We start from the raw sequence: 26,786 nt of genomic DNA, 5'->3' as shown, positions 1-26,786 counted from the left end.
ATCAGATACTCAGCTGGCTTTAGAAACAGCCCTGCTACCATTACAAAGTTTAATTCACCATTGCACAGTTTTGAACTAGATATCTTTATCTGTATGTCTGCTTGCTTTCTTGTAGGCAAATGGCTAGCCTGTCAGTCCATGGATAATCAGATCCTGATATTCGGAGCCCAGAATCGGTTCAGGCTCAACAAGAAGAAAGTCTTCAAGGGCCACATGGTGGCCGGGTATGCCTGCCAGGTGGACTTCTCTCCCGATATGAGGTAAGTGCTGTCCTCAGTCACATGACTCTCTTTCCAGTAATGGATCTACAGTAACTCTATAGTGGACACAGTATCATTGTGCTGTGTTACCATAATGTGCTTGTCTCATCGCCCCCAACTGTAGTTATGTGGTGTCTGGTGATGCTGATGGGAAGCTGAACATATGGGACTGGAAGACCACCAAGCTGTACCACCGAATCAAGGCACACGACAAGGTGTGCATCAGCGCCCTCTGGCACCCCCACGAGACCTCCAAGGTCATCACCTGCGGCTGGGACGGACAAATCAAACTCTGGGACTAACAAGACAAGAGGGGGGAAAAGGAAGGGGGAAGAGACAGTGGAAGAGTGAGCCTGAACAGCAGAGGGAGGAGACGTCAGATTGCTCCATTTAAACCCCCCGCCCCCACCATGGTCTTTGCTCAGCTGAGCAGCTTTATCGTGTGCTCCTTAGTAGAGAGTGGCTCAGTACCTCCAACCCTTGCTGTTTCACTGATGTATTTTATATTCTAGGCTTTGCTCAGTGCTGTGTGTGAAGACTGAAGTTTATGGACTGGCATCCAGTCCAGATTTCTAGTCTAAAAGGCCCCCCCCCCCCCCCCCCCAACATCGGCCTTTTAAATTCGATTCTATATTTTCATTTCATTATTAAGGAGTCATCCACTGCTAAAGCCGTGCATATCAACACTTCAGTTCAGCGTGAGACATCCGTTTCTGAGTGTAATAAAACCTTTTGTACATCAGTCTGTTTGGTATCACTGGTGATCAGAATCAGACATGGCTGACACAGCACAAGGGGTTCTCATTTGTATATTTAATGCAAGTTGTCTCTATCCTCTGACTACGTTGTATGGGCTAATCATCTGAAATGGGACAAATGTGTACAAAACATCTTTGTTTCCAAGCAGGCTGAAAGTGCTATAAATAATTTTTCTGGAAGACATTTGGCAGTTCACTATGGCCTTTAAACAAAGTGATGGAGCAAACAGCCAACACAAAGCCAAAAGCAGACTAATAACACACGGGGTTGGGTGGCACTAATCCGCCTCGTGTCATGAATCTCCTGACGCAGTGACAAACTCCGTTGCTTCCTTTTGATAATAAACATGCCTGATTCTCAAAGACAAGTCACATTTCCTTTGAACGGCGAGCGTACTTTGTGCACCAGAGTCAGATGATTATTTATTGATTGTTTGTTTATCTTTGAACAAGAGGAGTCATCAAGGTGAGACTGCTAATGCAAAGCCTTTATTTTGCGCTCCTTTCTTATGCCACTTTCGTTCCCTGTGAGTGCAGTTCATTTACTCGCTTGTTTGGTTTAATTAAATGCCCAAAATTCTGGCTTCAATGAGGAGCAGATGCCTTGTTGGAAGCTATATAACCAGGCATTTGGCTTACAAGGGGGGAGACCACTTTGTAAGTGTGAAAGTCTGGTTTCTAGTTTTTTTGTTTTGTTTTTACACATAGGAGACCATAGTACTGAAAGCCGAAGCACACGAACGTGCTTAAGCAAGCACGGCTTATGTCTCCCTCGCACGCATGCATGTGCGAGGGAAGTCAACTTCCTGGGTCTCATCCATAATTCATCACGTCGCTGTATTCTGTCAAACCATTTCTACGTAGTCAGCTAATATTTCGGTGAAGCTTTATGTGTTGATGGTGACGATACAAAAAAAAAATTCTTCCCAAGGATGAGGGAGGAGGGAACATTTTCCCAAGCAGTCTGCGTCGACAGCCCAGGGGCTCATTCTCCTATGCTTTCTGACCAACCTTCTTAAATCGCAGGACCACTCTAGTCAGTTGTGCGTCTCTTAGATTTTGAGCATACCAGAGAGCAAAACTAGTCTGCTGTGTTCGGTTTGAGCTCTTTTCCTGCCTGGAGCTCTATTCCAACCTCATTACTTCTTTTTTTTGAGCCTGTTCATTTGCCCGCCAACCAAGACTAGCTCACCCCGTGTCTCCCAGAATGAAGGGTCATCGTTCTCGGACCAGATTCTTCCCATAAGAGGCGAAGGGTCAAACGCCTGACCAGTAGATGGGCTCTCTCCCGCGGAAGCTTTTCTAACTGCGTAGCTGACCTCTGGAAATAATATGACCTTTACATAAAATGCTGCTGAGTGCTTAGAAGCAATTATAGCCCCCCCGCCCTCATCTTTTTCCCTACAAAGGACGAGGCAGCTCTGCCATATGAAAACAGCACTACAGTGAACAGGCCAAACTGTCAAATCTGAGTACATCCGGTTGCAACTTTTGGCCTCAAAGTTTACTTTGGTCAGCACAGCTGCCATGCCCTTCTGAACAATGTTCCCCTTAATTCAAATTCGTGCCAGGCAAGTCGATCTCACTGCGGAGCGTAACGTGTGTTGACCCACCCCAGTATATAAGTGCTGCTTGTGTTGTGTAGGTTCCTCTGAAGAAAGAGGCGTGGCTTTGCGGGGACACTGTAGCTGTGGTAGAGACTGAAATGTGCACGCTCAAGCTCTCTCAGCAGGCTAAACCAATAGCGCACCACGTTTGGCTCGTCCCCGCCCACCTCGAACCCTGCCCAATGCAGATGGACCTCAAGAAGCAGGAGGCCTACAGAATGCAAAACTCCTTCCAGGACCAGATTCTCTAGAATCTTCCATTCCGCACTCTCCATGTCTACCTTCAGCACATCCACCTGTGAGGAGAAAGCATGCAAACAAGCATTCACTTCATCAGTGATTCCTCGTGGACTAACAATCGCACTGCATATGATTCTTTTGTCTGACTGTTGGTAGGAAACCAGACAAAGAACAGCTAAACTTCGACAGCTGATATCCCTTGCCTCATTATTTCTCATGCATTCAGGACTTTCATTAAAAAGGTTTAGCCTGCTGCTGCCTGAGTGAAGCCCAATTGTTACACTTGGCTCATTTCCTTTCATTGGGGAGCTCTGGCTCCATGAGTACGCTTTTAATAACTGAATTGAATTGACACCTAACAAGACACTGTAGGCTTTTGTTACCAGTAGGGGGTGATCTCTATAATCACAGCTATTCTTTATTTCCTAATATTGGTGTGCAGCAGCTCATTAGCATTTATCAGTTAGATAAGCTATGTAAATTTGCATCAGACCACGTATAGACGTTTTCATGCATCGTCTCACTATTTTTTATCGAAATCATGGACGGGAGTGTGATAGCTCTCCATGTGGATGTCTCCAGATGTCAGTTATCAAAGGGTAAGTTTTCAAATTAACTGTGAACTCGAGAAGGGTGTTTCAAACACACACATGAATTGAGGTGCATTCCTTCTTTCTCCAGCTTGTGTCCATCTAGAACACTCGCTAGTCCAGTTCTAAGACAATGGCTCATATTGTCCGCAGTCGTAGAAGCTGTCTGAGCCAGTTAAACTTGGGTCCTCAGTCCAGATTGTTGGGTTTTTTTTACATTAATCTCTCTACACAGAAACAATTGTGTAAATGATTGCATTCTGAGTTCTTCCAGTACGTTGCTGCTGCTTTTACACCCTGACTCAATGTTTATTAAAGTGATGGGGTCAAAGGACTTTCTCTTTTGGCTGCCTGCCCATTTTAATAATTAAAGCACAAGTTCTTTATTATATCCTGCATTGAAAAATTAATACATCTTCTTGACCACTTGAATAAATTAAAAGGTCCCTAGTGTTCCACCTGTTTTTGTTATTTAAGTATAAGCAGATAAGTTTGTATATTACACCTGAAAAGGGTTCTCGCCACCACAGGCACCATGTTGTGCTTTTAATTTGTCGACTAATTATCAAACCCCTGATGACCTGAATGAAATGAGAAATTCAATGTCTTTTTCTTTTTTTCTCAAACTCCAGCTTTGTCTGCACTTGTTCAGTTGGACAGGAATGGGGTGTTTCATGCTGGCTAATTAACATTTAGGGAACACTAAAGAAGCCATTTGGGAATGCAGCCCTTGGGTGGGACATTAATGATCTAGCTTTAATTACACTCTCATCAATGTGTGTATATGAGGGGAAAAAAAAACATGAAGATCTGCTACTTCCTAATTTTTTCACACATGCCATCTTCAACATGAGAAGGTATATTATTATTATTATTATTATTATTATTATTATTATTATTATTATTATTTTTATTATTATTAATAGTAGTAGTAGTATACACTCTTTAGAACCCATTGGAATGAATGTTATGATTTAAACATCTACTTTTTCATATAGAAACAGGTTCCTCCTACTATTAATTTCTAAGCGCTTGCATAGCCGATGAAGGACCTCTGTCCAAAGTAGTAATTTTGGTAGGTACTAATCATTTCATTCTGGGAACACCCCACAAGACCTGCAATTTTGAGGTGCTCTGACCCAAACTAGGCATCACAATTGTCAATGTCCTATAGTTCCTATTGGTTGCTCATTTTCCTGCTTCCAGCACATCAACATCAAGATCCTTGACAGATGCCAAAGGGATGGGATATATCAATGTTATTCATTTTCCCTATAAGTGGTTTTAAGCACTCAGTGTATATTGAAGGTAGTCCATTGATTTTAAATGTAGTTCTATGTTCCTCTTGACAAAAAGGAAGCATGCTTTGGTTACAAATGATGAACACTTTATAATGAATTTAGAAATGATTGGTTTACAAAAAAGCTAGATCTAGGCAACTATCTTAAAATTGTTTAGTGGTACCACTGGGCAGTGGTAGCTCAGTGGTTAAGGTACTTGACTTGTAATTGGAAGGTTGTTGGTTTAAGCCCCACCACTGCCAAGTTGCCACTGTTGGGCCCCTGAGCAAAGCCCTTAACCCTTCAATGTACTCAGTCATAATCATAAGTTGCTTTGGATAAAAGCATCAGATAAATGCTGTAAATAAAAGCTTAAACATCTGAGGTAAATTAAACTCCCAGCATGGTCTCCTGTGCTAAATCAGATTTCCCTCAATAAATGTGGTTTCCCCCAGAAGACCTTTCTTGAGATGGTTCACAGAGTGTGCACTTCTGAACTTGGAACCCTAACCCCAGCACCTGTTTTTCAGCATTCTTAGTGTGATAAGTGGCTCATAGTTCTGAGCAAACAATACAGGCCATTTTCCAGGACAAAACCTCAGTTCAAAGTTTAATAGTTTTGGCTTCAGGACATGAATTTTCAACCTCTGCTTTAAATTCAATTATGGACTTTGCGGTAATAGGGATGAAACACTAATTATGGTAATTATTCTTCTTAGTCAGAAGAATGACTAAGATAAGCCAGCAACAGAAACTCTCGGTATGGAAATTGGAGGGTGAATTTGAGTCCTGTCAACACAAGGAAGATACATAGACCTACTTCTGAAAAACTCCACAGCGACCATTAAAAAACAAAATGTAGAACTGAAATAATAAAACAGTTACACAAAGATGCTTTACAAAAGAAAAAACTATAAACCATATAGCACTATAAAGCTGCTAACATTTCATGTTATAAATGCTAAGGAGTAATGATTACATAATACTGTCATCTTAAATGAGAAACTGTTTGCCATTTAAAAACACCAAATTATAAGCCATCATCAGAACAGTATTGCTTTGGATGACCTCAAAGGTACTCCAGTCCTCAACAATTTATGTAGTTTCTAGAAAATTTAATTTATGTAAATAAGATTTGGCAAAATAAGTGGCTTAAAAGTCTGAACTTTCCATCCATATATATAATGGAAGCCCAGTGGCTTATCTCCCTAATCAGAAGTGCAAATGGATCAGCAAATGGATTTGTTTAAATGTCACTAATTGTAGTTAATTCCCTAATGCCATCATGCCTTCCCACAAGAAAATAAAACTAGGGCACTGAAAAAGAAAAAGGAGGGACAAATATCCCACCTAACTAGTTTCTATTTGAATAAAGGTGAGCTCCATTTAAACGTATTATAAATTTGACTGTTTTTACTGTTTATTCATGTTTAATTTTTCTATTATGTTCTTGGAGCAGTAAGGACATCTTAAACCAGGGTGCCCAACTCCACACCTGGAGAGCCAGAGTCATGCACAGTTTTATGAATTGCCAGGTGTGTTTCCTAAGTGTGTTTGAACAGGCTCTAATTTAATCCTTTTTGCATCATCTGTGAATTACAGTATGATATATACAGTATATGCCTGAACCTGAAACACATTCACCTCCTACTTTATCAGAAACACCTGCCTTGCACCTCTACTCAGTGCTGGACCCTTTTTACGAGGGTGGCCTCGTGCCTGTGGTTCCTTCTGGCTCCCTTCTTGTAGCTATGCTGCCACAGACAGATCTGCTGGAGTCCATCTTTGCACATTATAGTTCCCTAATTTACACATCCATGTTCCTGGACATGCCTAATAATCTATTCTCTCCTTCTGCCGAAGTACACCTACCGCCGATGTCATGATGTTACTGAGCCTCAACCCGTCTCAGCTGCCATGGCTCCTCCCACCACCCCCTGATGTCCCCTGCTGTAGCCCACCACACCTCCACCCAGCCAACTACTCAGTTGCTCTTGATGGACGTTCTCGTGCGGGATGGGTTTTGGACATGCACACACCATCGGGACCGGACTAGGGCTTCTGGAAAACATGTCATTTCATTATTTATTTATTTATATATCATTTTTTCCCCCCTTCACTACTTTTTATGCTCCTTATTGTCTCTATTGTTACTATTGTGGTGACCACTTTCAGCCAGAGGAGAATGGGCCCCCCTTTGAGTCTTGGTTCCTCTCAAGATTTGTTCCTCATCCTCCAGGGAGTTTTTCTTTGCCAGTGGCACCCTTGGCTTGCTCACTGGGTGCTTGGACTCATTTGTAAAGCTGCTTTGTGACTGTTATAAATACATTTGACTATTATAGATGTGTTTTATAGGTGTACCTTTACAGTCTGTAGTCTCTTGTCATGCACTATATGTCAGCCACACACTATCCCAGTCACCTGTGGTCAGTTTCTGACAGGAAGTTATTTGGGTAGTGGGACATTTTCAAAGAGTCGCTGACACGGTGGTGGCAGGGCTGTGGGTGTTGTGCCAGTATGATTGCATCAGGCACTGTAGTTTTTCCATGTGTCAGCTTCCTCCATGGGTTTAGAGTGGTTTGCCCCCCGAAAACATCCAGGTAACAGGTCGTCCTGTGGTCAGAAACCTCCCAGTGAGTTTGAGGGTTACAAACACAAACTGCACAGAAACAGAAGGGCTAACAGCATCTAACTGCACACAGTGTTTCTTATAAATAAATGTCACTAATGAAGGGGGTGGAAAGTATATGTGCTTGCATATTTATCTTCATTTACCCTGTGTCCATGTTCAGCTAAACAGAATGGTCTATTATTATTGAAACGTCTGTCTTAAAGAATATTAGCACCTTTTGACTTATCACATTTTTTCCTTGTCTAGGATTAAGGCAAGCAAAAAGGCATGTGAGAAAATGTCTCTTGTTTATCATCTTATATGGATAATAGAGAAATCGAACCCTTCATTCAAGTTATTCAGGTATTTTCTCCTTAAAAATATGTCATTGTTCTATATATTCTTATAAGCAAAAGCTGACAAATATTTACATTCACATTTGACCTTTGACCTTTTTGTAAGCACTCCTGAGTCTACAGGAACTCCTAAGTCATCTTGCATGAGTTCCTATTTCATTGGGTGTAATTATCTAGCAACACACAAGCCAGATACCTTTCATCACCCATCAACATTAGAGAATATACAAATGGTATTAAATATTAATGACCTTAATCAATCAGATGAGACAAAAGCTGTAAGAAATAATGCCACTCCTGAAAATACTATTACTATGTCCACTATACTATATTCACTATTAGGAGAATGATTAGGAAAATTTGAAACGAGCTAAAACTGCTGGGAAGAACAAGTATATTTTGCCTCCACAGTAAAGAGGTGAAACTTCCTCCATGGATCACAGGTGGAAAACTGTAAAAGCAGATTAAATCCTGAGGACACTATGTGTCTAAAATATCTATACCAATAAATGATTTGCTCTGTTCAGTAAACATCATTGAAACTTTGATGAAACCTTTTATCCCAGAAAAGATAAGCTAGGAATAGGTGATAGTTGTTATCTTTTAATGTGACTGGAATCCAGAGCAGACTTCCAAATTCATACAGAAATGGTTAAGTGACCACAGAAGCTTCAGAAGCCAAAGCGTCCACAGAAGCATCCTAAACCCCACTGAAAACCTCTGAGTTGCGCTAAAGAAGAGAGTCCCCAGAGATTGTCTCTATTTTTTTCTTTCCTTTGAATTAAGACGATAAAACAAGAAACATCTTTCACAAGAGGTTTTGCTTGTTTTTACCAAGGGTGTCAATAACTCTGGAGAGCACCGTATTACTGGAACGCTTTCCACCTGGGCCACGAAGCTTAATCGATAGCGTATAAAGCATCGACTTGCTGATGCTACGCACCAGAGCGTGGTTTGTAGGCTTTTCAGTGAAGGGCCTGAATTTAATTTGCAATGATTAAACTCACAGCGCCAGAAGGTGGGAGAGTGATATATGAGAGCGTCAAAAAAGCCTGGCATCTTGGGATATGGTGCATAAATACGAAGCAATTATCATTTTGATAAAGGGGTGGGGGTGGGGATATAGTTCTTTCTGTCAGAGCGAAGTTGAGAAAGACGTTGACTGATGAGATGGGCGTTGTAATATGTCAACTGTGAGATCATTGCACACCCCACTGACTGTGGGCATTTGACAGCGCTGTCGCTGTGATGTAGTGCAATACAAGCGCATCACTGCGCCAAGTGAGGACGTGGCACCAGTACTGAAGTTCTTGGCTCGAGCTGTGACATGACATGGTGGCCTATGCTTTAAATATGGGTCAGCAATTCATTAAAACAACTGGGTCTGAAACGTTTCCAGTATTCATAGGGCACAGAACTAACACGACCTCGTTTTCAGACTCCGTACATACAACTGTAATTTGCTAAGCAGACAGCTATCAGGCTGCGCGGTATACCTGGCAGGACTGCGAAAAGCTCATGTTTTGCTAAGTGATAACGTGATGATATGCAAGGATAAACCCATTCGGTGGAGAGTGTCTCGCAGCGTTCAGGACTGAATGCAGAATGAGTCAGGAGAGATGCACTGCATCACAGTGTGGAGAGCAGGGTGTGAAGTGCACTCGCTGCTTTCTTTGTTCGTCCCATCGTTTTGCAAGCATAACAGTAATACTAATAGTAATGAATGTACATTGAAAGGGCATATCATGTGGGCTAAACTCGTAGGCATAGTTATCTCATAAAGCAAAGGTTGTACAGTTATTAAAGAGGTGCAATGTATGTTCCCATTTTTAAAGCAAACATTAAAACAGTTTATTTCATTTTTATTTTCCCCTGGATTTTCTTGGTCCTTTAGAAGATGGAGGATGTATTCTAATTAGGTAACCAAAGGACGGGAGTAGTAGTAATAGGTGACGATTCTTTGAGCTGGAGGCTTTTGGGGATAACTGTAAACGTGCGCGTACGGAACGTCTTAGGAGAGTAGAGTGAGCCTAGAATTCGTGAGAAGTCTTTAGGAAGTGTGAGTTGCTGAGAGTGATCCCTCGGTTAATTTGGCTGTGAGCCATGTGACTGAATGACAGGTGTTGACGAACTTGGATGAAGGAGCCGGTAACCTCTTTAAAGACACCCCCACCCCTTTGTTTTAAATCACCAGGACTTTTAGAGATTGTTATTTTAAATGGTTATGCACGTACAGGTTTAATGGAGTTCTTCTTGGATGGGGGCTCACAAGCCATCTTTTTTGCAGTGATTTACTTTATGTAGTCTGATGTTAAAATTTGTGGGGGTGTCACATGCATATGTGATTTTCAGTTTACTGTGATGTAACAAACTAACACTTCAACAAACCTCCCCTGTCTCACAAAGCAGCCTACTGAAATAGGGACCATAGTATCAGTGTGCATGACAGTATTTCCTGCTCCAAAGAAATGTCTTCTCTTTTTGTTATACTATTTACAAAATATTTGGAGACAAATTATGGATTTTTCAATGTTTTTGTCATTTTGGTTGTTCCAGGAAAAAGTACACCCTTGGAAACTATTCACATATGTAACACATGTGTCTAGCTAACCATGCCATCGCACTTCAGAATATGAAATCTAATTCCATTTACGAGCCATCAGTGACACGCATAGCTAAGGAGGCTCATTTAAAACACCAACTCTAAAGTGAGTTTCTACAGGAACTTTTAATTAGTGCTCTTTGACTATGAAGATGTCAAAGCATCCAATTTGCACATTTAAAAGGCCTGATGGCTTTGCAAAGTTAAACCTCTCGGCGGTGTTCGGCGTCACCTGTCTGTGCCCAAAGTCATTGAGGATGGCGGCCAGCTTCTTGGTGCTGCTGCGTTGCCTCTGTGCTGAGATGGCTGGGTTTGGCTCCCTCCAGTCAATGGAGAGCCGGTGCAGCCACACCCCTGAGTCCTGAAGGTGTGCCGCGCCGATGCTGGGGTCGAAACAGTGAACCTCGCAGCCAGCGGTGGCCAGAGCCTTCTCCAGCCACAGGTCTTCCCCTCCCAGCCTGCAGAGGGAGAGCAAGAAAGAGGAGGAGGAAGAGAGAGACAGAGAGACATTTATGCAAGAAGTGTTGAACTCTTGCAGCAAGGGCAAGCTTTTTTACCAATTGTTCCAAAGAGCAAAAAGAGCAATTTATCAACTTTTAAAGACAAGCCCAATAACTGCATAACCAAAGCAGGGGAGAACCAAAGTTCAACCTGAAATGGAAGAACCGTGGCTGGACTCCAGCAGAGGATCGCGCTCCGATCTGCTCTGCCTTCGGCTGAAGGAGCCCTCGAGTCAACTGGATGCACAAAAGACCCACGGGCTTCTAGTGTTTGGCTGCTCAAATATGATCTCGTGTTGCACTTGTGTTGTGCTGCCTCCAGTATAAATTAAACATTAGCTCGGACTGGGGAACCAGCAGAATCTACTGATTGTTGTAGTTTTATAAGATGGGCCAGAATCCCAGTGCTTCACTGCCTCCGTTCCTACAAATCAGCTTCTTGGCTGGGATTAAGTATAAGTGTTATCTCACTCTAAAAGGGTTAACAGGCACTGCATGCTTTTTCATGCCATGCTCTAGGAATGAACAAGAACGGCGTTGAATGTTGAATACATAATGGACAGTTTGCAAGGCCCTTTGCTCTTGAACAGTTTGCTCAAGACAGTGGGCTTCGGGTATCCAGCCTGAGCTTTGGCTGAATGGGAAACCCACAACGAAGCTGCTGTGTAATGTTAGCTGTTGATCAAATGTAAACCGATCAGCTTGGTGCAGGTAAACAAATGGAACGTCAGCTGAGTGCTTGCAAGACACACAAATCCAACAACTCCACTGACCTGCATGCTGTAATTTGGGCAGGTCTGAGGCCTGAAGCTATAAGAGCAGACCTTCGCAAAGACACCAGCACCACCGCCAACACCTCCGTCATCTCTGCCACAAACGCCATAAGCCACTGGCACCAAACTCGTCTGTCTCTGTGCTCGTGGGCAGGCCATGTTAGCGAGTCATCCCAGCAGTTGCACCGGCCCGGCTGTACACTCATGTCTTGGGCACTAATCACACTAATTACAGACCTGGCTAATCTCATCAGTGTTGTCTGCATAGTCTTTACCACAGGGAGCTGTCGACATACACCACTGTGAGTAAATGATATATCACAATAACATGAGATTTATGTATTCACTATGTGTTTGTAATATTCCAAGTAATTACTGAAATTATAGCCCATAAAATCGACATCACACACGTTTGCACTGATGACTTTGTTTCACAGCAGACGTGTCAAAGGTTAGCTCGGGTTTAGTGTTTTTTTATTTTATTTATCTTTAAAGAAACCTTCATGCATTGAAAAAATATTATTAAATATGCTATATGCTTTTTTTTTTTTTTTTTAAAGATGTAATTTAGAAGGAAGCTTGTGCCGGCCTTTGGCACTTAGATTGTTTACTCCCCACTGTCACAGTTGGCCGGTCCCCTAAAGGGGGGGACACGCCCCTGCCAGGCCAGGACCATGTCAATCACTTTCCCCTCTCGCAATCACCTGTCTTCTGACAGGAGACACCTGCATCTCATTTACCTGCATGCGTATTTGTACACCCACAGTTTCGGAGGGACGGCACTGCACATTAGTAGTCAAACCACACGAGCCTACTGGAGAGAAGCTACTCCGCGCCTGACAAGCCACTAGACTCGATATCGCTGCTTTGAGAGAATGAATAATAAAGAATCTGTTACTGGAACTTCACCTCTCGCTTCCTCTCTGCTGCCAACGTCACACCCACAAAGCCTCGATTTAAATACCCCAGCACTGGATCTTGTGTTGTCTTTTCTGCTGATCTAGCAATCAAAACACCACTGAGAGAACATGACATTACAATATGCAGACTTCCAGTATTTAACTGGAAATGCCAAAACGGATTTTATTGTGTTATTCAACATTTATTCATAACTCGCAGTGGTGACTGAAATAGTTATACAGGAACACTGTAGCTATGTGTTTTTTCTTGGTCAAAGTAGGGTCACTTTCTTAAAACATGTCACTTTCTTAAAACGTGGCTTGATCTTAAATGCTTCTACGGTTTACACACAGGAAGCAGTTTTTTAATCAGGACATGCTGGTCCATAAACTTAATTCTATTGATCTTTCTGAATGTTAAGAGAGCTTGGATCAAGAAGTCTATAATTCCAAGCAAATTCACACATGTACACATGCTAATGCAGTTTGATTTTATTACTTCAAGAGTCAAATATGTGGCTTATTAACTTACGGCTGTGCATACATTGAGAGAGAGAGAGAGAAACAACGTGCAACATATAAAGCCATAACATCCCCCTGTTATGCCATTACTCAGTGTGGAACCAAAGCAGTTTACACACAAAAACACTCTCAAAAGGGGGTTAATGTTCATGCTGCACAGCACTTGCTGATTCTGCAAGTTGAGGATTACAGCGAGTCCTCAGTAAAAAAAACAGATCAAGACATGACCTTCACCACAGGAGCAATAGGACAAACTGTGGGAAAAGGGTGTGTGTGTTGCTCTATGTCTGTGTGTCAGTGGGGTGCATGACAATGTGAATGACCAAAGGGTGTAAATTATTATGAGGGGACATTTTTCCATGAAATGAATAAGACTGCAAAGACTTCCTCTTTTTCAGGCCCATTTTTATTGTTTGTTTTTATAAATATTTTTACATTTTTATTTATGAAGTTTTATTTGAGTGCATTCCAAGTCTTCTGGCATATGAGTTGAATTTTATAAGCTAATTACTTAGATCATCTTAAGGGGTTTGTCTGGTCCCTTTACAAAATGTAATGCTTTTATGTCTCTTTCTATCAAGAAGTTTCTATCAAGAAGTCTTAGATGACCTGCAAAATACATTTCCCCCATCAACCAGGTTTCACATTCTCTCATTAGTGGTAGGTCTCTGCTGTATTTGAACAGTAGGAAAGAGGGTTCCTTTGAGAAAAATCTTATCTATGTGCACATGTATGAACGCATGCACTGTGTGTGGGTGAGCACATGCATGCATGTGTGCACCGTGTAGTCCAGCGTACAGACTGTAGTGAGCATTCATTTCAAAATTTGCTGTGTGAGCACATGCAGTCTAAAGCGCTCATTCCTTACCTGATCTTTCACCTGACATCTTGGTTCCGTTTCTCGCCCATAACTTTTGGAAGCCGAACAAAGATCCGGGCCTGACCCGAGCGAGCCCACCTGCCCTAGCTGCACTCACACAGGTCCAAACTTATCTCCAACCCCCCACCCAGGATACAGTGACCCGTTAGGCAGTCAGACTCTGCGCCAGCCTACCCCACCGCTAACTACACAGGGGATTAACCCCTCAGGCTCCTGCATGAGAAGCTTGGCGCTATGAGCAGATGGAAGGTGTAAGAGAGAGAGGGAGTGGGAGAGAGCGTGAGAGAGAGTGTATGAGAGAGAGTGTGTGTGAAAGAGCTAAACTTACCTTAAAGAGTAGACTCTACAGTGTTTAGTGTTGAGACGCTGGGCACTGGGGAATTTGTCATCCAAACAAAGCACCCATGATTTCTGAGCCTCCTCTCTTTGTAATGCTGGAGGCATGGCGATTTCACAAGACACCTGTGCACACACGCGTGCATGCACACACAAACACACGCACACACACACACTATAAGCTTCATGCATCATGAATGAGCTGTACACTCAGCCTAAGCAAATTTAATTAAACCACAGTCATTTAACTCCAAATGCTGAAAGTCAGTGGTAAAAAGCATGTAAAAGTACATTGTGTATAGAGTGTAATTTACATTTACATTTATAGAATTTGGCAGATGCTCTTATCCAGAGTGACTTACAAAAGTGCTTGGTCATTTATTCATAGAATGCATCTTAGACAGTACAGTAGGTCAGAGTTCAAGATCCCATTGAACTAGAATGCTGTTGAAATACTGGGATCAATGCTGATGCATAGAAGCCCAAAACACATAAGCTCTCAGACAACAATCAGTGTAATAAATGATACCCATAGGAGGAGGATCAGCAGTCATTTAAATATTCCACAAATAGATGGGTCTTCAGTCTACGAAGACTGCAAGGCACTCTGCTGTCCGGACAGCCAGCAGAGGTTCGTTCCATCATCTGAGAACCAGGACAGAGAATAGTTTCGATGCTTGTCTTCCATGAGACTTGAAGCATGGCATTTCAAGCCAAGTACTTGTGGTTCAAAGTATTCAAGGTACGGATTTGGCATTGACCTTTGACATCATGTATGGAGGGGCTGGGCCATTTTTGGCTTTGTAGGCAAGCATCAAGGTTTTAAATCTGATGCTGGCAGCTATAGGGAGCCAATGAAGGGAACACAGCAGTGAAGTGACATGTGTGATTATAATCCACACTCTAAAAAATGGAAACTCCAGTTCATATCAGTACAATCTACTACAGAAATATGAGCAACCAAATATTTCTAACAGGAAATGATCTCAACCTTATGACCTTAATAATAACTGCCAGGGACATCATCTTTAGCTTTACATGTATTAAAAACGTAGTTGATTATCTGCATATCAGCTGACATACCTCTCCATACAGACTACAGAAAGGTTTCTGAAGATCCAAGCCCACTTGCCAAAGCCTATCGGTATCAGCTGGATAGTTATATATACACAACAAAGAAGAGAAAACCTTCAGCTGGGCATGTGCCCGTTTGGTAGGGATAATGTCAGACCTTTTCATTCAGTCAAACATGTTAAGGTCTGGAGATAAGATAACCCAAACAGCCAGACATCAGTCTATTTCTATTTCTGCTTGCTACAGATACCATTCAGTACTCTGCAGTCTCTTACTTCATCTCCCATCCTAGTTCTCCCTCTCTCCCTGTTGGAAATCTGAACTTGGTTGTGGGAGATCGCTGGAGCCAGAGATTTTTTTGTGTTCTGCCAAAGCTCAAGCCCTGCAGCCTTCTTTGTTACTTTTGCCGTCTACTAGAAGACACGGACGCTGGTTAAGCTACGGCCCTCACCCCTCCGGCTGGTCCTCTTTCCTCTGCTGCACACAACTCTCATCATGCTCTTTTCTGTCTTTCACTCACTCAGGCATCACGCATCCAGAAATTCATGCTGGGGTGTTGACAGATCTTTTTTTGTTTTTGCGCAGTTTGGTTTTGCTTCATTTCTGCATCTCAGTACTTTTTTTCATTCTCCCATCCCATCATCCCTTGCCTTCTCGCTTCCTGTCATTTGCTCCTTGGGGTTTATTCTTCCCTCATTCTTTTCTTGTAGCAGTGTTGTGCATTTACTGTCCATAACCTTATTTTAATCCTGCACTTTATTGAGGGGATGGTGGGGGACATATCAGCATGAAGTAAGTCCTGGTAAGAAAATCCTTTCTATATTTGGCCCCAGTTGGCTGAAATTCCTCCTGCAGCTGCAGCCTAGAGGAGAACTCCATGCCAAATTTGTTCATTTAGGAGTTTGTTCCCAAAGAGCGAGAAGGAGAGAGAGAGAGAGAGTCAGTAATCCACAGTCATAACATGACTACTGAGCATGCTAAGATCTCCCTGTTGTCTTGCGGATGTTTCTCAGGCCTGTGTGTATGTAATACCTGTGGCGTAGTGATGTACTTGATGAATCTGACTGCCTCAGCTTCCAGGTTGTGACCGTCACTGGCCCATGGCTCCAGCTCTATCTTCCACCTGAGAGCCTACACACACACACACACACACACACACACACACACACAGTAAATGTTTATTGTTCTTATTTTCTGTCTTCCCTTGTCTGTACTCATCTTGGTTGAATGGGTTAGCTTGTTAGCATTAGCCTGTAGAGGGTGTGCTTTAGTCCTTTTCATTTTTTCTGCTGCCTGATGAGAGAGAGAGAGAGAGAGAGAGAGAGAGAGAGAGAGAGAGAGAGAGAGAGAGAGAGAGAGAGAGAGTGTGTGTGTGTGAGTGTGATAGCAGGATGGGCAAGAACACATGTTATTTTATGAATGGGTTTTTTCTGGCCCAAAAGCCAGTGTTAGGACGATGACTTTAGACAGAGTCTGGGCATAGTCAGTCCAGTCTCATCACTGCCACCAGCCAACAATCACTCCTGTTCTTGCCATTTCATTAATCTAGTTTAAAATTAACAATTTGCTTAATCTTTCCCACATTAAATACTGACATTTTAGACTAAATGAAGTGCTATGTAATTGCAGATTGGAATGCAGTAAAGATCATTATTAACATTCATCTATAAAACTGCAGAACAGTTTTCTGCTGCAAATGAGAAGCTGAATAAATATGCATTTTACAGCTGCGTGGAATGCACGCTAAAATCCCACAATTCCATCGCCCAGTCGAGTGTGTTTGCTCTAGTGCCCATAGAACAGGACCTATGGTAGAACTGGCAGGGGTTGGTGTTCTGCATGTAATGAGCCAAGCTTGGTGCTGAGCACCTCCGTCCCACTAATCCACCACTCAACTGTCTGAAACTTGCACACTGCACACTGAACACTTGCCCTTGCTGGTGAAAATCTCTGCGCTTGTGCTGCAAATATTTGGACAGCTGTCATACAGACAGAAAGGGAGAAAGCAGAGGAAAAATATATCACGTGAGAGCAACGAAGTTTTTATGGTTCCACTGAGCCTAAACTGCTATCTTGGATCTTTTTTTAGATTGGTTTTTTTAGAGCGCTCTCTCTCCAGCGCTCCCCAGCTGTCAATCAACTGCTGGGAAATGTCAGCATTTGTTTCTAAGAGAAACTGAAGACCCCACACCATTCTGTTTCTCCCAATACCACCTCTCTTCCACTGTGGAACAGATGTTCTTTTTCTGGGTTGCATTCCTCTTTTCTTGTTGGACTGTACATCCTCATCACCAACTCAGCTCCATCATAACACACGCGCACACACACACACACACACACTTTCTCATCAAGCTTTTGCTGGTGTGGCTGGGTGCTAAAATGAAATGTTTTCCATCTCTTATTATACCCCCCAAGGCTTTTTAAGTGCTTTGTTTTGCCCTCCCTCTCTCTGACTGCAGGAACCCTGCAGTTATTCTCTTATTATTCATCCAGTTGACATTTCCATTTATATCCTTGGAAGTGAGTGGTGTGTGCATGTGTGGTCTCTGTGTGTGTTTTGTTGCTTGGCTGTGTCCATCAGGTTTTGACTGGTTGCAGTCAGCGACTACACATTTCTCCCTCCCACCAATCAGACTTAATCAGTTACCTGTGAGTCACTCCAGCATTGCTGACTGCCTCTCTCAGGCCAAAATCATTGCAGTAATCATTGTAGTGTTTGATCAAAACATGTTTTGTTGGCATAATATTCGGTAATCTGCAACATCTGCATTCAGAGTGACGTGTGTGTGTGTGTGTGTGTGTGTGTGTGCGCGCGCGCACACCTCTAGATGACTGTAGTATTTCTTGGGACCTTACAGAGAAGCTCAGATAAAGTGAAAGTCAGTAATTAACCTGAATGAAGTGTGAGAGAGTCAAAGTGAGACAATGGAGAGACAAAGAGCAGAGAAGAGGTGAGAGAAAGAAGAGAACTGTTAAAAATGAACAGGGAGATTATTACTTCTCAGGGGCTTGCTCCTTATATGTCTCTTTCTCCTCATTCTCTGACCTACTACTAAATACAAAGGTAATTTTCATTAAGTGCCCATAACATGCAATGTGTACATGAATGACTGTAAATGTGGCATGATCCCACCAGGAACAGGCAGAGGTAGAATACAAATGCAGGAGGTGGTTTATTAAACGAGAAAACACGAATACCGAGAGTAAGGTAACACGCGACGGAAGTAAACCAAAGTAATGATGACAACAGTAACACGAGTATAAAGCAAACCTGACAGAAGGACATAACTTACCACAATAACCAACAACCAGAAGACAAAACCACAGGGCTTAAATAAGCAAGACAGACACTAAACAGATGCAGGTGAACACGGGAACAGCAGAAGCTAAAACAAGGAGTGGAATGGAGGAACAGACGGGGCGGAGAAAACGAAACTAAGGCATGGAACCAGGGAGTGCAGGAAGACAGGGAAACCGTGACATCAGGGACGTGAGGAGGGTGGCCATTCGTGACAAAATGGGTATATGAAACAACTACATGGGACCTTCCATAGGGTAAATCGTGTCCTATCACAAAGCGAGTTACAGAGGTATGTGATCAGGTAGCATCTCATCTGTCTGCTATGCCATAAATGTCAGCATTAGCAACTGATATAGCTTAGTCAGCTAACTGAATTGCCCATGGCAACTCTGCATGGCTAAATACCAGGCTAAGTGATCTGTGTGGCCAGCTGCCATATCACACCCCTCAGGGCTGTGTGGGCAGCCTCTCTGTGGAGAGCAGATGAGTGTCGTGTTTGATCCGAGGCTCAGCCCACACACCTGTGGGAGGACCGGTAATCGAGAGGAAGAGAATGAGAAATTCAGTCAGACTTCAACAGACTGAGCCAGGTGGTCCATTTCACACTGGTATGCGTTTAATGCCAACATGGCCATAATACGCACTTTTTCTTCCAAATTACATGTGTTTTATCAATGCCTGAGACACATATTTATTCCAGAATCCTGAGAGTACTGAGTGCTGTACAGTACTTGGTGAAGCATGTTTTCTTGAAAGAGAGGGAGGGAGAGAGAGGCCAAGACTGAGATGAAAACTGAAACTGAGTTAGAGGTTGTTTATGTTTTCAGTGTAGAAAAAGCTGAGCTCACTGAAGCATAAAGTTGTTCCTGCCGTGTGTGTGCAAGAGAGCAGGAGAGAGAGAGAGAGAGAGAAGCTTGAGTCGACAGCCTGTCAGTATGTTATGCCCCACTGGTCTACAGAGACAACATCCTCACTGCTATCAGTACTACTCAGAGATTGAGGAAGACAAAGTCCAGCATCACATCTACACTGGGGGCACAAAGAGCAGGTACCCCAGCCCGATCAAAGGTGAAGTGGGGGTTATAGCCTCTGGGGGGATGGCATATAGGACACCGTGATGAACCTGGAATGTCAGCATTGGGGTTTTTGGAGTGGGCATCACTCACTCTTCAGACACTTATCAGAATGACATCGGAGAGACCGAGTGCTGCTCACTGCAGTGTCCAGATGACCTAAAAGTGATCTTTTGGAGTCCTGCATTGGGTTCCAGTAACCTACTAAATAAAAGTCCACATACCATATATAGCCAGTTGAGAACTGAATTTATGTAGATGCTGTATGCAAACTTTGACACATATTTTATATCATAACCTGAAGGAGGATTTCTTAAGTATATGTTGTCAGGAGTTCAGAGAGCACCATCTGTTGCAGGGAAGCCTGAAAGTATGGAGAGTATGAAACAAACGCCTCTCATAAAAGAGACCAACGTCGACTGTCCTCACTCACGGAGGGTCCGAGTCATGCCATAGGCAGCCATGGAGACTTTAACGATCTCAGCATAAAATCCCAGACAGTAGGCACACTGCATCAGGTCACAGGCAGACTTTGAGACTTGTTGAAATGCGACATACAGCTGCAGTCACAAGTTTGGAAACGCCTGAGTGAATGTATCTTTTTAATAGTAATAAATGCATTTTAATGCAATGGTTCATGATTAATTTGTTTCTAAGACAAATATAATTTAATTTGGAAAAGGCGTTATAGGATATGAAAGGTGTTACATATAAAGCCAATTTGTGAACTCAAACACACACACACACACACACACACACACACACACACTTTAGCACCCTCAGCAAAATGTTTTCTTTCAGAACTTTAGTTCCTCACCCTGTAAGTGCTCTGCATATGTGAGTCAAGACTGCTGGAAATGCATCATAGGTTTTAGCCTCATGAAGCTAGTTAAGAGAATGCCAAGACCATGCACAACTACCACCAAAGTATAGGATAGATATTAGATTCTTTGAAGTAACTACGATAATATGCTTGTCACAACATAATCACGTATATATTTCATTTTATACCGTCTCTATTTTTTATGAAACTGCAGAAACTTGAACAAAGAATGAAGAAAAACAATGGACTCTCTCCAAAAACCAGTCTTCTTCATATCCAAACTCAGAGTCATACAAAGTATAGGAAGAAAAGGGTATTTTTCTTCAATAAAAATATAACTGTATAGTTTATTAAAAGCCAGGGAATGTTTCTCTCATTTATTTCTCTCTGGGAGTAGTTAAATACCTTCTCAGCGTCAGTCACACTTACACTTATAAAATTTATCTCCTTTTTCCCCTCAGGCTGGAATCCACTCTGGGCCCTCAATCCTGGTTCAGAGCAGATGTGTGTAGTAGAGACATAACAGAATTAAGGTTGTGGATTATTATGATTATGGTATCCTTTTAATAAAGAGAATATCTGACGATGGTTTAGGAGTGCCTTGAAGGAGAACGTCAGCTGCTTTCTTCATGCGCTGGCTGCGTTCTCTGCACGAGCCTCTCGCCAATCCTTTTTATCATCACATTCCATTAAAAAAACCTTTTTCATTTTCCTGAGGAACATCTGGAAGGAGTTTGGCATCAGATGAGCGGGGCACGGGGCGCTTGCCTTCGGGCGTGCGAGTGAGCATGAGATACAGCTTATGACTGTGCATTTGGCGCACTGTAAAACATGTTTTGGTAGCAGCTAACGATTTATGCTATTCATGGTGAGTACCTTGGTTGCTAGCTTGATCAGCTATAGCCTACGAGAAAGTCTGGTACTTGTGCTGTGTAGTCTACCGTTTGGGGCCTGCGGACCACTCTGACTTCAGCAATCCCAGCAGTGTTTGCACATATGGATTCGGGTAACCTCTACAGTGTGCTGGCGCTACAGTTCCACTGGTGGAACTGCCTGGAGCAGCCCATGGCTACCATCCTTATGCAGGCTCAGAAACACCCTCAAGATGATCGTTTGATAAAGAATCCAGATTGTCTGATGGGGCTTAATGTTAAGACATAAATAAGCCTGTCTCATGGAAGATCACATGTACCAGGTGATAGTTAAGAGAGCGAGAGAGTGATAATTGAGAGAGCGCAAGAGTGAGAATATATGGGGGGGACAATTAGAAATGTGAAGAAACAGGTGGGAAAGAATATCATTAACCCAGATCCCTCAGAATGTGCTGGCAGTTGCCTAGAAACTACCCCACTATTAGCAGATTACTCGTGTTCCTTTCCTCTCAATCTCATATACCGGCATGCAGAAGAAGGACCCACCATTAAACTGCACTCGGCCCAACAGCTGACCAGTGACTTGGCAGAGACCAGTTCTCCTGCCGCACAAGATGGGCGGTGCCCAACAGTGTCTCACAACTGGCCCACTCCCCCCGTCAGCCTGGAGATTGGCATGGGGGTGCAGGGCATTAAGGCCAGTCCCCAGTGCTGGGAGGGGCAGCGCAACCTTGACCTTTACAGGCCACGACTGCTGGCGCTCCACACTTCTGAGTGACCCAGTTAGGACAGTAGGTATCTCAGAAAGGACATTATACCAACACACAGGAGAAATCGCTCCAGCATGGTCAAGACTGATTTTCTGCTTAGTACTTCATGTTAGTGTAAGGCACACAAATGGACTGGAAAAGGTTAAGGCATGACTGAAAAGTCAACTCTGCTGAGCCAGTTAGAGGTGATTAGTATTATCTAAATGAAATTTCTTGAACATTATTCAACTTTTCAGGAAGGATGGATAACAGAATTACTGAGAAACGACAGCACCCACAGCAGATAACATTTTCATATTCCATGGTTTTTTTTTGTAAATAGGTGGAAAGCATGCATGCATGAGTATGTGTGTGTGTGTGTGTGTGTATGTATATATGAGAGTGCAAGGAGGGGGGGGTCATCTTTTGGATTGTGTTCGACCACTCTCTTCAGGTGCATGGTCCAGATTGTTTATGTCAGTAAACAAAAACAAAAGTATTTTCCACAAAGTTTTTGGCTGTGGAGGGCTTCGCACTAAAGGCGTTACTGATGGCAAAAACATATTTATCTGGTCACATAATCAGATTAAGCAGGAATATTTCCCCCCCCCAAAAAGGGGGAAAACAGCTGAATATGGAAACTAAAACCAGTTAAAACCAATAGTATGGAAGGGACCATGAATTTAAAAAATGATCATGTCACGTGCGTTATAACACTAGCTGCTTCCTCTGTTGTTTTCTCTGTTCTAGCCTGCAGTACAAACTTTCTCTTATGAAATCTTCATTTAAAAAATGTTAATAGCACAGGCATATAAAATAAATAATTTATACAAAACGTAGCCTGAGCAAATCAATGTGTATAAACCTGGCCTATCACTTAAGGCAATAAAGTCAGTATGAAACTTGAAATTTCAAGTGACCTAAACCATCAAACATTCACAAGCAGTGAATACATGGCAAATAAAGACACAGAGTTGACTAAGCTCACCACAAGTCTCAAAATTTCACAGCGATTCAAGATTCGAGCGGAGCCTCATTTCTGATTCAGTAAGCGGGCTGGGCGTAGGCAGTGCTGCCAATTACTGGGGAGGGTCGTACTTTCATAACAATAAGTAATGACTGTTCAGAAGGCTAATCATCGTTCTTGTTGCCGAGTTCTCAGCTGGCACACAAAGCTCCTTGAAGCTCTGGGCGTGGCACGTGTAGAGCTCCTCCCCCTGTGGGCCAATAGGATTCATTACAGCAGGATTCATGCGGCCGGCCGTGTGCCAGTTTGATATGTAGCCTGTTTATGCGGCACGCCTTCAGTATTGAGTCCTCACCTACAAATGCCACATAGAGTTGTATTCTAAAAAGAATCTGGAAGATTAAAGAAAAGGACAAAATGCTGAATTTGCAAACCTTATTTTTTTATATATTATTTTGTATGACAAATTAGTATGTCATTGGTATGCTATCATATAGTATACTTAAAAGATTAGCAAGGAGTACATAACGCATAGTGCATGTTTTCAGACACTTAAATCCTAGATTTTCATCGTATATACCATTTCTGCAGATTACTAACGTAAGAAGGTGAATATGTTAATAGAAACCATAACTTGCACTTTTTGATCTCAATGCTTTTTTTCTTGCTGTATAAATGACATGCACAGTTAATTGCAGCTTTCCAGTGCAGCGTGTTAGGAGCACGCTAACATTTGCCATTACGCCTGTCTACTGGGCACTGGAGTATGTGAGGCTCTAGTGTAGAGTCAATATTCATTTAAGGGCATTCACATTGATATTTGATCCATTGTTCCTCTGTTACAGGGGCGTAGAGTAATTAAGACAAATTAACATAATCTTACATAAAATTCCTGTGTTGAAAATCAAGAAAATGTTGGTTGAAAGGCCTGAGGACTGCGAATGGATGTTACCAGATACTACATGTTTTACTCTGTGTTCTCCTGGTGTGTAATGCAGCCATTTACTGGTTTTGCCTGTTTGGAAGTTACATTCCAGAGAGCATTCTTGATGTGTTCAGCTTTTGAAAAGGGGGTTCTCATGAAGCTCTCTTCAGTCATTTACCACTGTAATTTTACACCATCTACCGGGTGTAGTGCTAATCTCACCATTGTGCTTCTGTTTCTTCACACCATGTACCAGATAGCAATAGCTGACGTGGCAAACATGTCTCTGCTTTATCTCTGGCTTTTCACTCTCACAATGGTCAGCTTTACTGGCAGTCACACTCTGTTCTCCATCTAGAATCAGCCAGAGACCTTATAGCTGTTTCTATAGCTGTTGTGTGGATGAACTAAGGAGGCATAAACACAGCTGGCCAACTGAGCAGGCAACAGCTGCCGTCCTCTTAAATGTGTGAACTATCTCTAAAATGGGATGTAATAATATCGCAGTTGACTTGGCATGGACGAGCTGACATTCTGAACTTCCAATCCAGTGTGCTGAGGCATGGTACCAAAGAGAAGGTTACAACAGGACAACGGTCATATAGCAGCCAAAATGAATAGGAAGGCACAACTTATCCACCCATTAAGAAACCTCCCCCTTTAAATCAGTGTTCCATGTCACCACTAAATCATATGGCAGCAATTCAGACCAGACGTCCAGCATTTGCTGCCCATTGATCTGGGACCAGCCTCCCTCGTCACTGGCATTGTCAAAAAACACAACATAGCTGACCACGGGTTCAAACGAATAGGCCTTTTAGTGGTGTGTTTGCCAGTATTGCAGACTGAATATAATGCCGTGTCGTCTCGGCTGGAGTGATGAATATGCAGAGCTTTGCCCGTGAGGGACTCGATGAAAATGTGTGGATCAAAACAGAATACAGGCATATGGCACATGTAATATTGATTAACACATTTGCTCTCTGCAGGCCTTTTTGTGGGTGCTTTTTGAATGTGGGTTGTGGGCTTTTCACACGTCACAGGATACTGCCTGACAGCGCGGCTGATAAGTTTGTCAGAAGGGGAGAAAGCGCCAATAGAAACCAACTCTTGGGTCCCGTCGACATGCGAGAGAACAAAAGAGCGTTTGAACGCCTGTGTCTGCGTTGCTTGTTTGCGTGGGTGTGACAGACAGGCAGCAAGAGAAGTAAATGTGTGTGTAGGTGTGTGCAGAGGCTAAGAGGCTAGTCTTGGTAAGCAGTGGTCTGAGGCGCTGACTAAAGGTCAGACCCCGGGATTTGCGCGTTACGGGCGGGTGTGTTTGATCGGAACAGCGCATCAATGCTGCTTTGTTCACACAGGCGGCTTTCTGGCTGGCCTCGTCAGCGACGTGCACAGGAGGCCAGTGGCCCTCGCAACTGGCATAAAAGGAGGAATGAGAAATTAATGACAAGGGAAAAAAAAAAAAATACCGCATGGGTGTGCGCATGCGCGCACATCCGCATACGTTTCCGCTTGCTGGTTTTTAATCAGTCCCTTGGGAATGAAAGGTCATGTGTGTATTCAGAATGTTTGCATACACTTTCTATCAAGGTTAGTGTGTTTATAAACTCCAAGAATATTTCACACTATCAAATTAATTTCCCCTCTGTAACTGTACTGGATATAAGCTCCAGTTGGTTCTGCAGCTTTTCTCCTGTTTAGGAGATTTTGTAATAATAAAATCTCCTGATTTTAATCATTAGTAATTTTGTATGCCACACATGAACTTCTAAGGCATTCAGAAGCAGCTAATATCTATGTGCTGATTCGCAATCCAAATCTATCACAGCCCAACATACTGGAAAGCAGTCAGACCTTACTCTGCATTGCAAAGATCTCAGCAAACTGCAGTAAAAGTGCAGATTCTAACATTCTCATTCGGGGCCGAGTGTGGCGATGGCATGGAGCTACCAGACTCGTTCCAGACTCACCTTCCTGTACTGCTGTATGGGTGGACAGCACGCGATCTTCGAGTCTCTCCAGCGTCCGGTTGCCTCAGACAGAGAGGGAGGCTTGCTGTTGTGCTGTGGGTGTTTGGGGAGCAATGGGATGACCCTCCACCAGGTCCTTAGACCGTAGCCCTTAAACTCCACGTAGACATGAGCACAAACACACAAAATGGAGAGAAGCATGCAAACGCGCAGGAGAACCCACCGGCTCACCCTTTGCTTCAGCATCACAGATTTCCTCCGTTCTTTCTCTCTCATATGCCCTGTGACAGGCATGTGAATTCTCAAGAGTTCTTCTCTCCACTTACAGGCCTTTGAATGCTCCCATATTCTCTTATTTTCTTTCTCTTCCACTTCTGGTTAGCTTTCAGTCTGTTTTCTTTCTTTTTTATCCCATTCTCTTTTCACCACTCTGGGTTGGAGGGTTGCTCTCCCATCTGTTGAGTGCCCTCATCCTTCTTGCTTGTTTGCATAAATCTGGATTGGGCTGAGTAGTGAAGCTCACCATTTACAAAGTCCACCGTCTGTGAACATCTTGGTCCATGCTGCTCTGACAGAGTTCACATGTGTGACAGTCTGAAAATGATAAAATGTATAAAAAAAACATTAGCTTGGTTCAGAATTTCCTGTTTTGAGAGCTCCACATTTGTAGATCTCACACACAGACATACATGCAGAGAGACAAGATTGCACGCACTCTCTGTCTCCTACCCACACACACACACACACACACACACACACACACACACACACACACACACAGAAAATGCCTCAACTTTTAGAACCTCCCCCTGTTC

The 26,786-nt window shown here is 42.9% G+C and overlaps 2 protein-coding genes across 9 annotated transcripts in view; one reads left to right on the top strand and one right to left on the bottom strand.

The window, feature by feature from the left end:
• LOC113569040 (pre-mRNA-processing factor 17) overlaps positions 1–1,002 on the top strand; it is an 11,183-nt gene extending 10,181 nt beyond the window's left edge. Inside the window, exons 14-15 of the mRNA XM_081695731.1 lie at positions 116–260; positions 385–1,002. Of these exons, the coding sequence (XP_081551857.1) occupies positions 116–260; positions 385–562 (323 nt within the window). The 3' untranslated portion in view covers positions 563–1,002. The remainder of the gene's footprint in view (positions 1–115; positions 261–384) is intronic.
• On the bottom strand, positions 830–26,786 carry LOC113569039 (putative methyltransferase-like protein 24). Of its 8 annotated transcripts, XM_081695752.1 has the most exons (6): positions 26,766–26,786; positions 25,972–26,565; positions 16,321–16,419; positions 14,207–14,340; positions 10,537–10,762; positions 830–2,921 (listed from the first exon to the last, which is right to left on the bottom strand). In XM_081695752.1, the coding sequence occupies exons 2-6, from the start codon at positions 26,263–26,265 to the stop codon at positions 2,601–2,603; spliced, it is 1,074 nt and encodes a 357-aa protein (XP_081551878.1). In that variant the 5' UTR covers positions 26,266–26,565; positions 26,766–26,786; the 3' UTR covers positions 830–2,600. The 8 variants fall into 8 exon arrangements, 7 of the variants coding, with proteins under 7 accessions (XP_081551878.1, XP_081551869.1, XP_081551884.1 ...); XM_081695743.1 differs by lacking the exon at positions 26,766–26,786 and having other exon boundaries at positions 25,972–26,673; XM_081695758.1 differs by lacking the exon at positions 26,766–26,786 and having other exon boundaries at positions 14,207–16,161; positions 25,972–26,012.

Source organism: Electrophorus electricus, chromosome 2, assembly GCF_041902795.1.
Source record: "Electrophorus electricus isolate QZ-2024a chromosome 2, ASM4190279v1, whole genome shotgun sequence".
In the NCBI taxonomy this organism is placed as follows: Eukaryota; Metazoa; Chordata; class Actinopteri; order Gymnotiformes; family Gymnotidae; genus Electrophorus; species Electrophorus electricus.
This window is presented reverse-complemented; position numbering and strand designations above follow the sequence as displayed.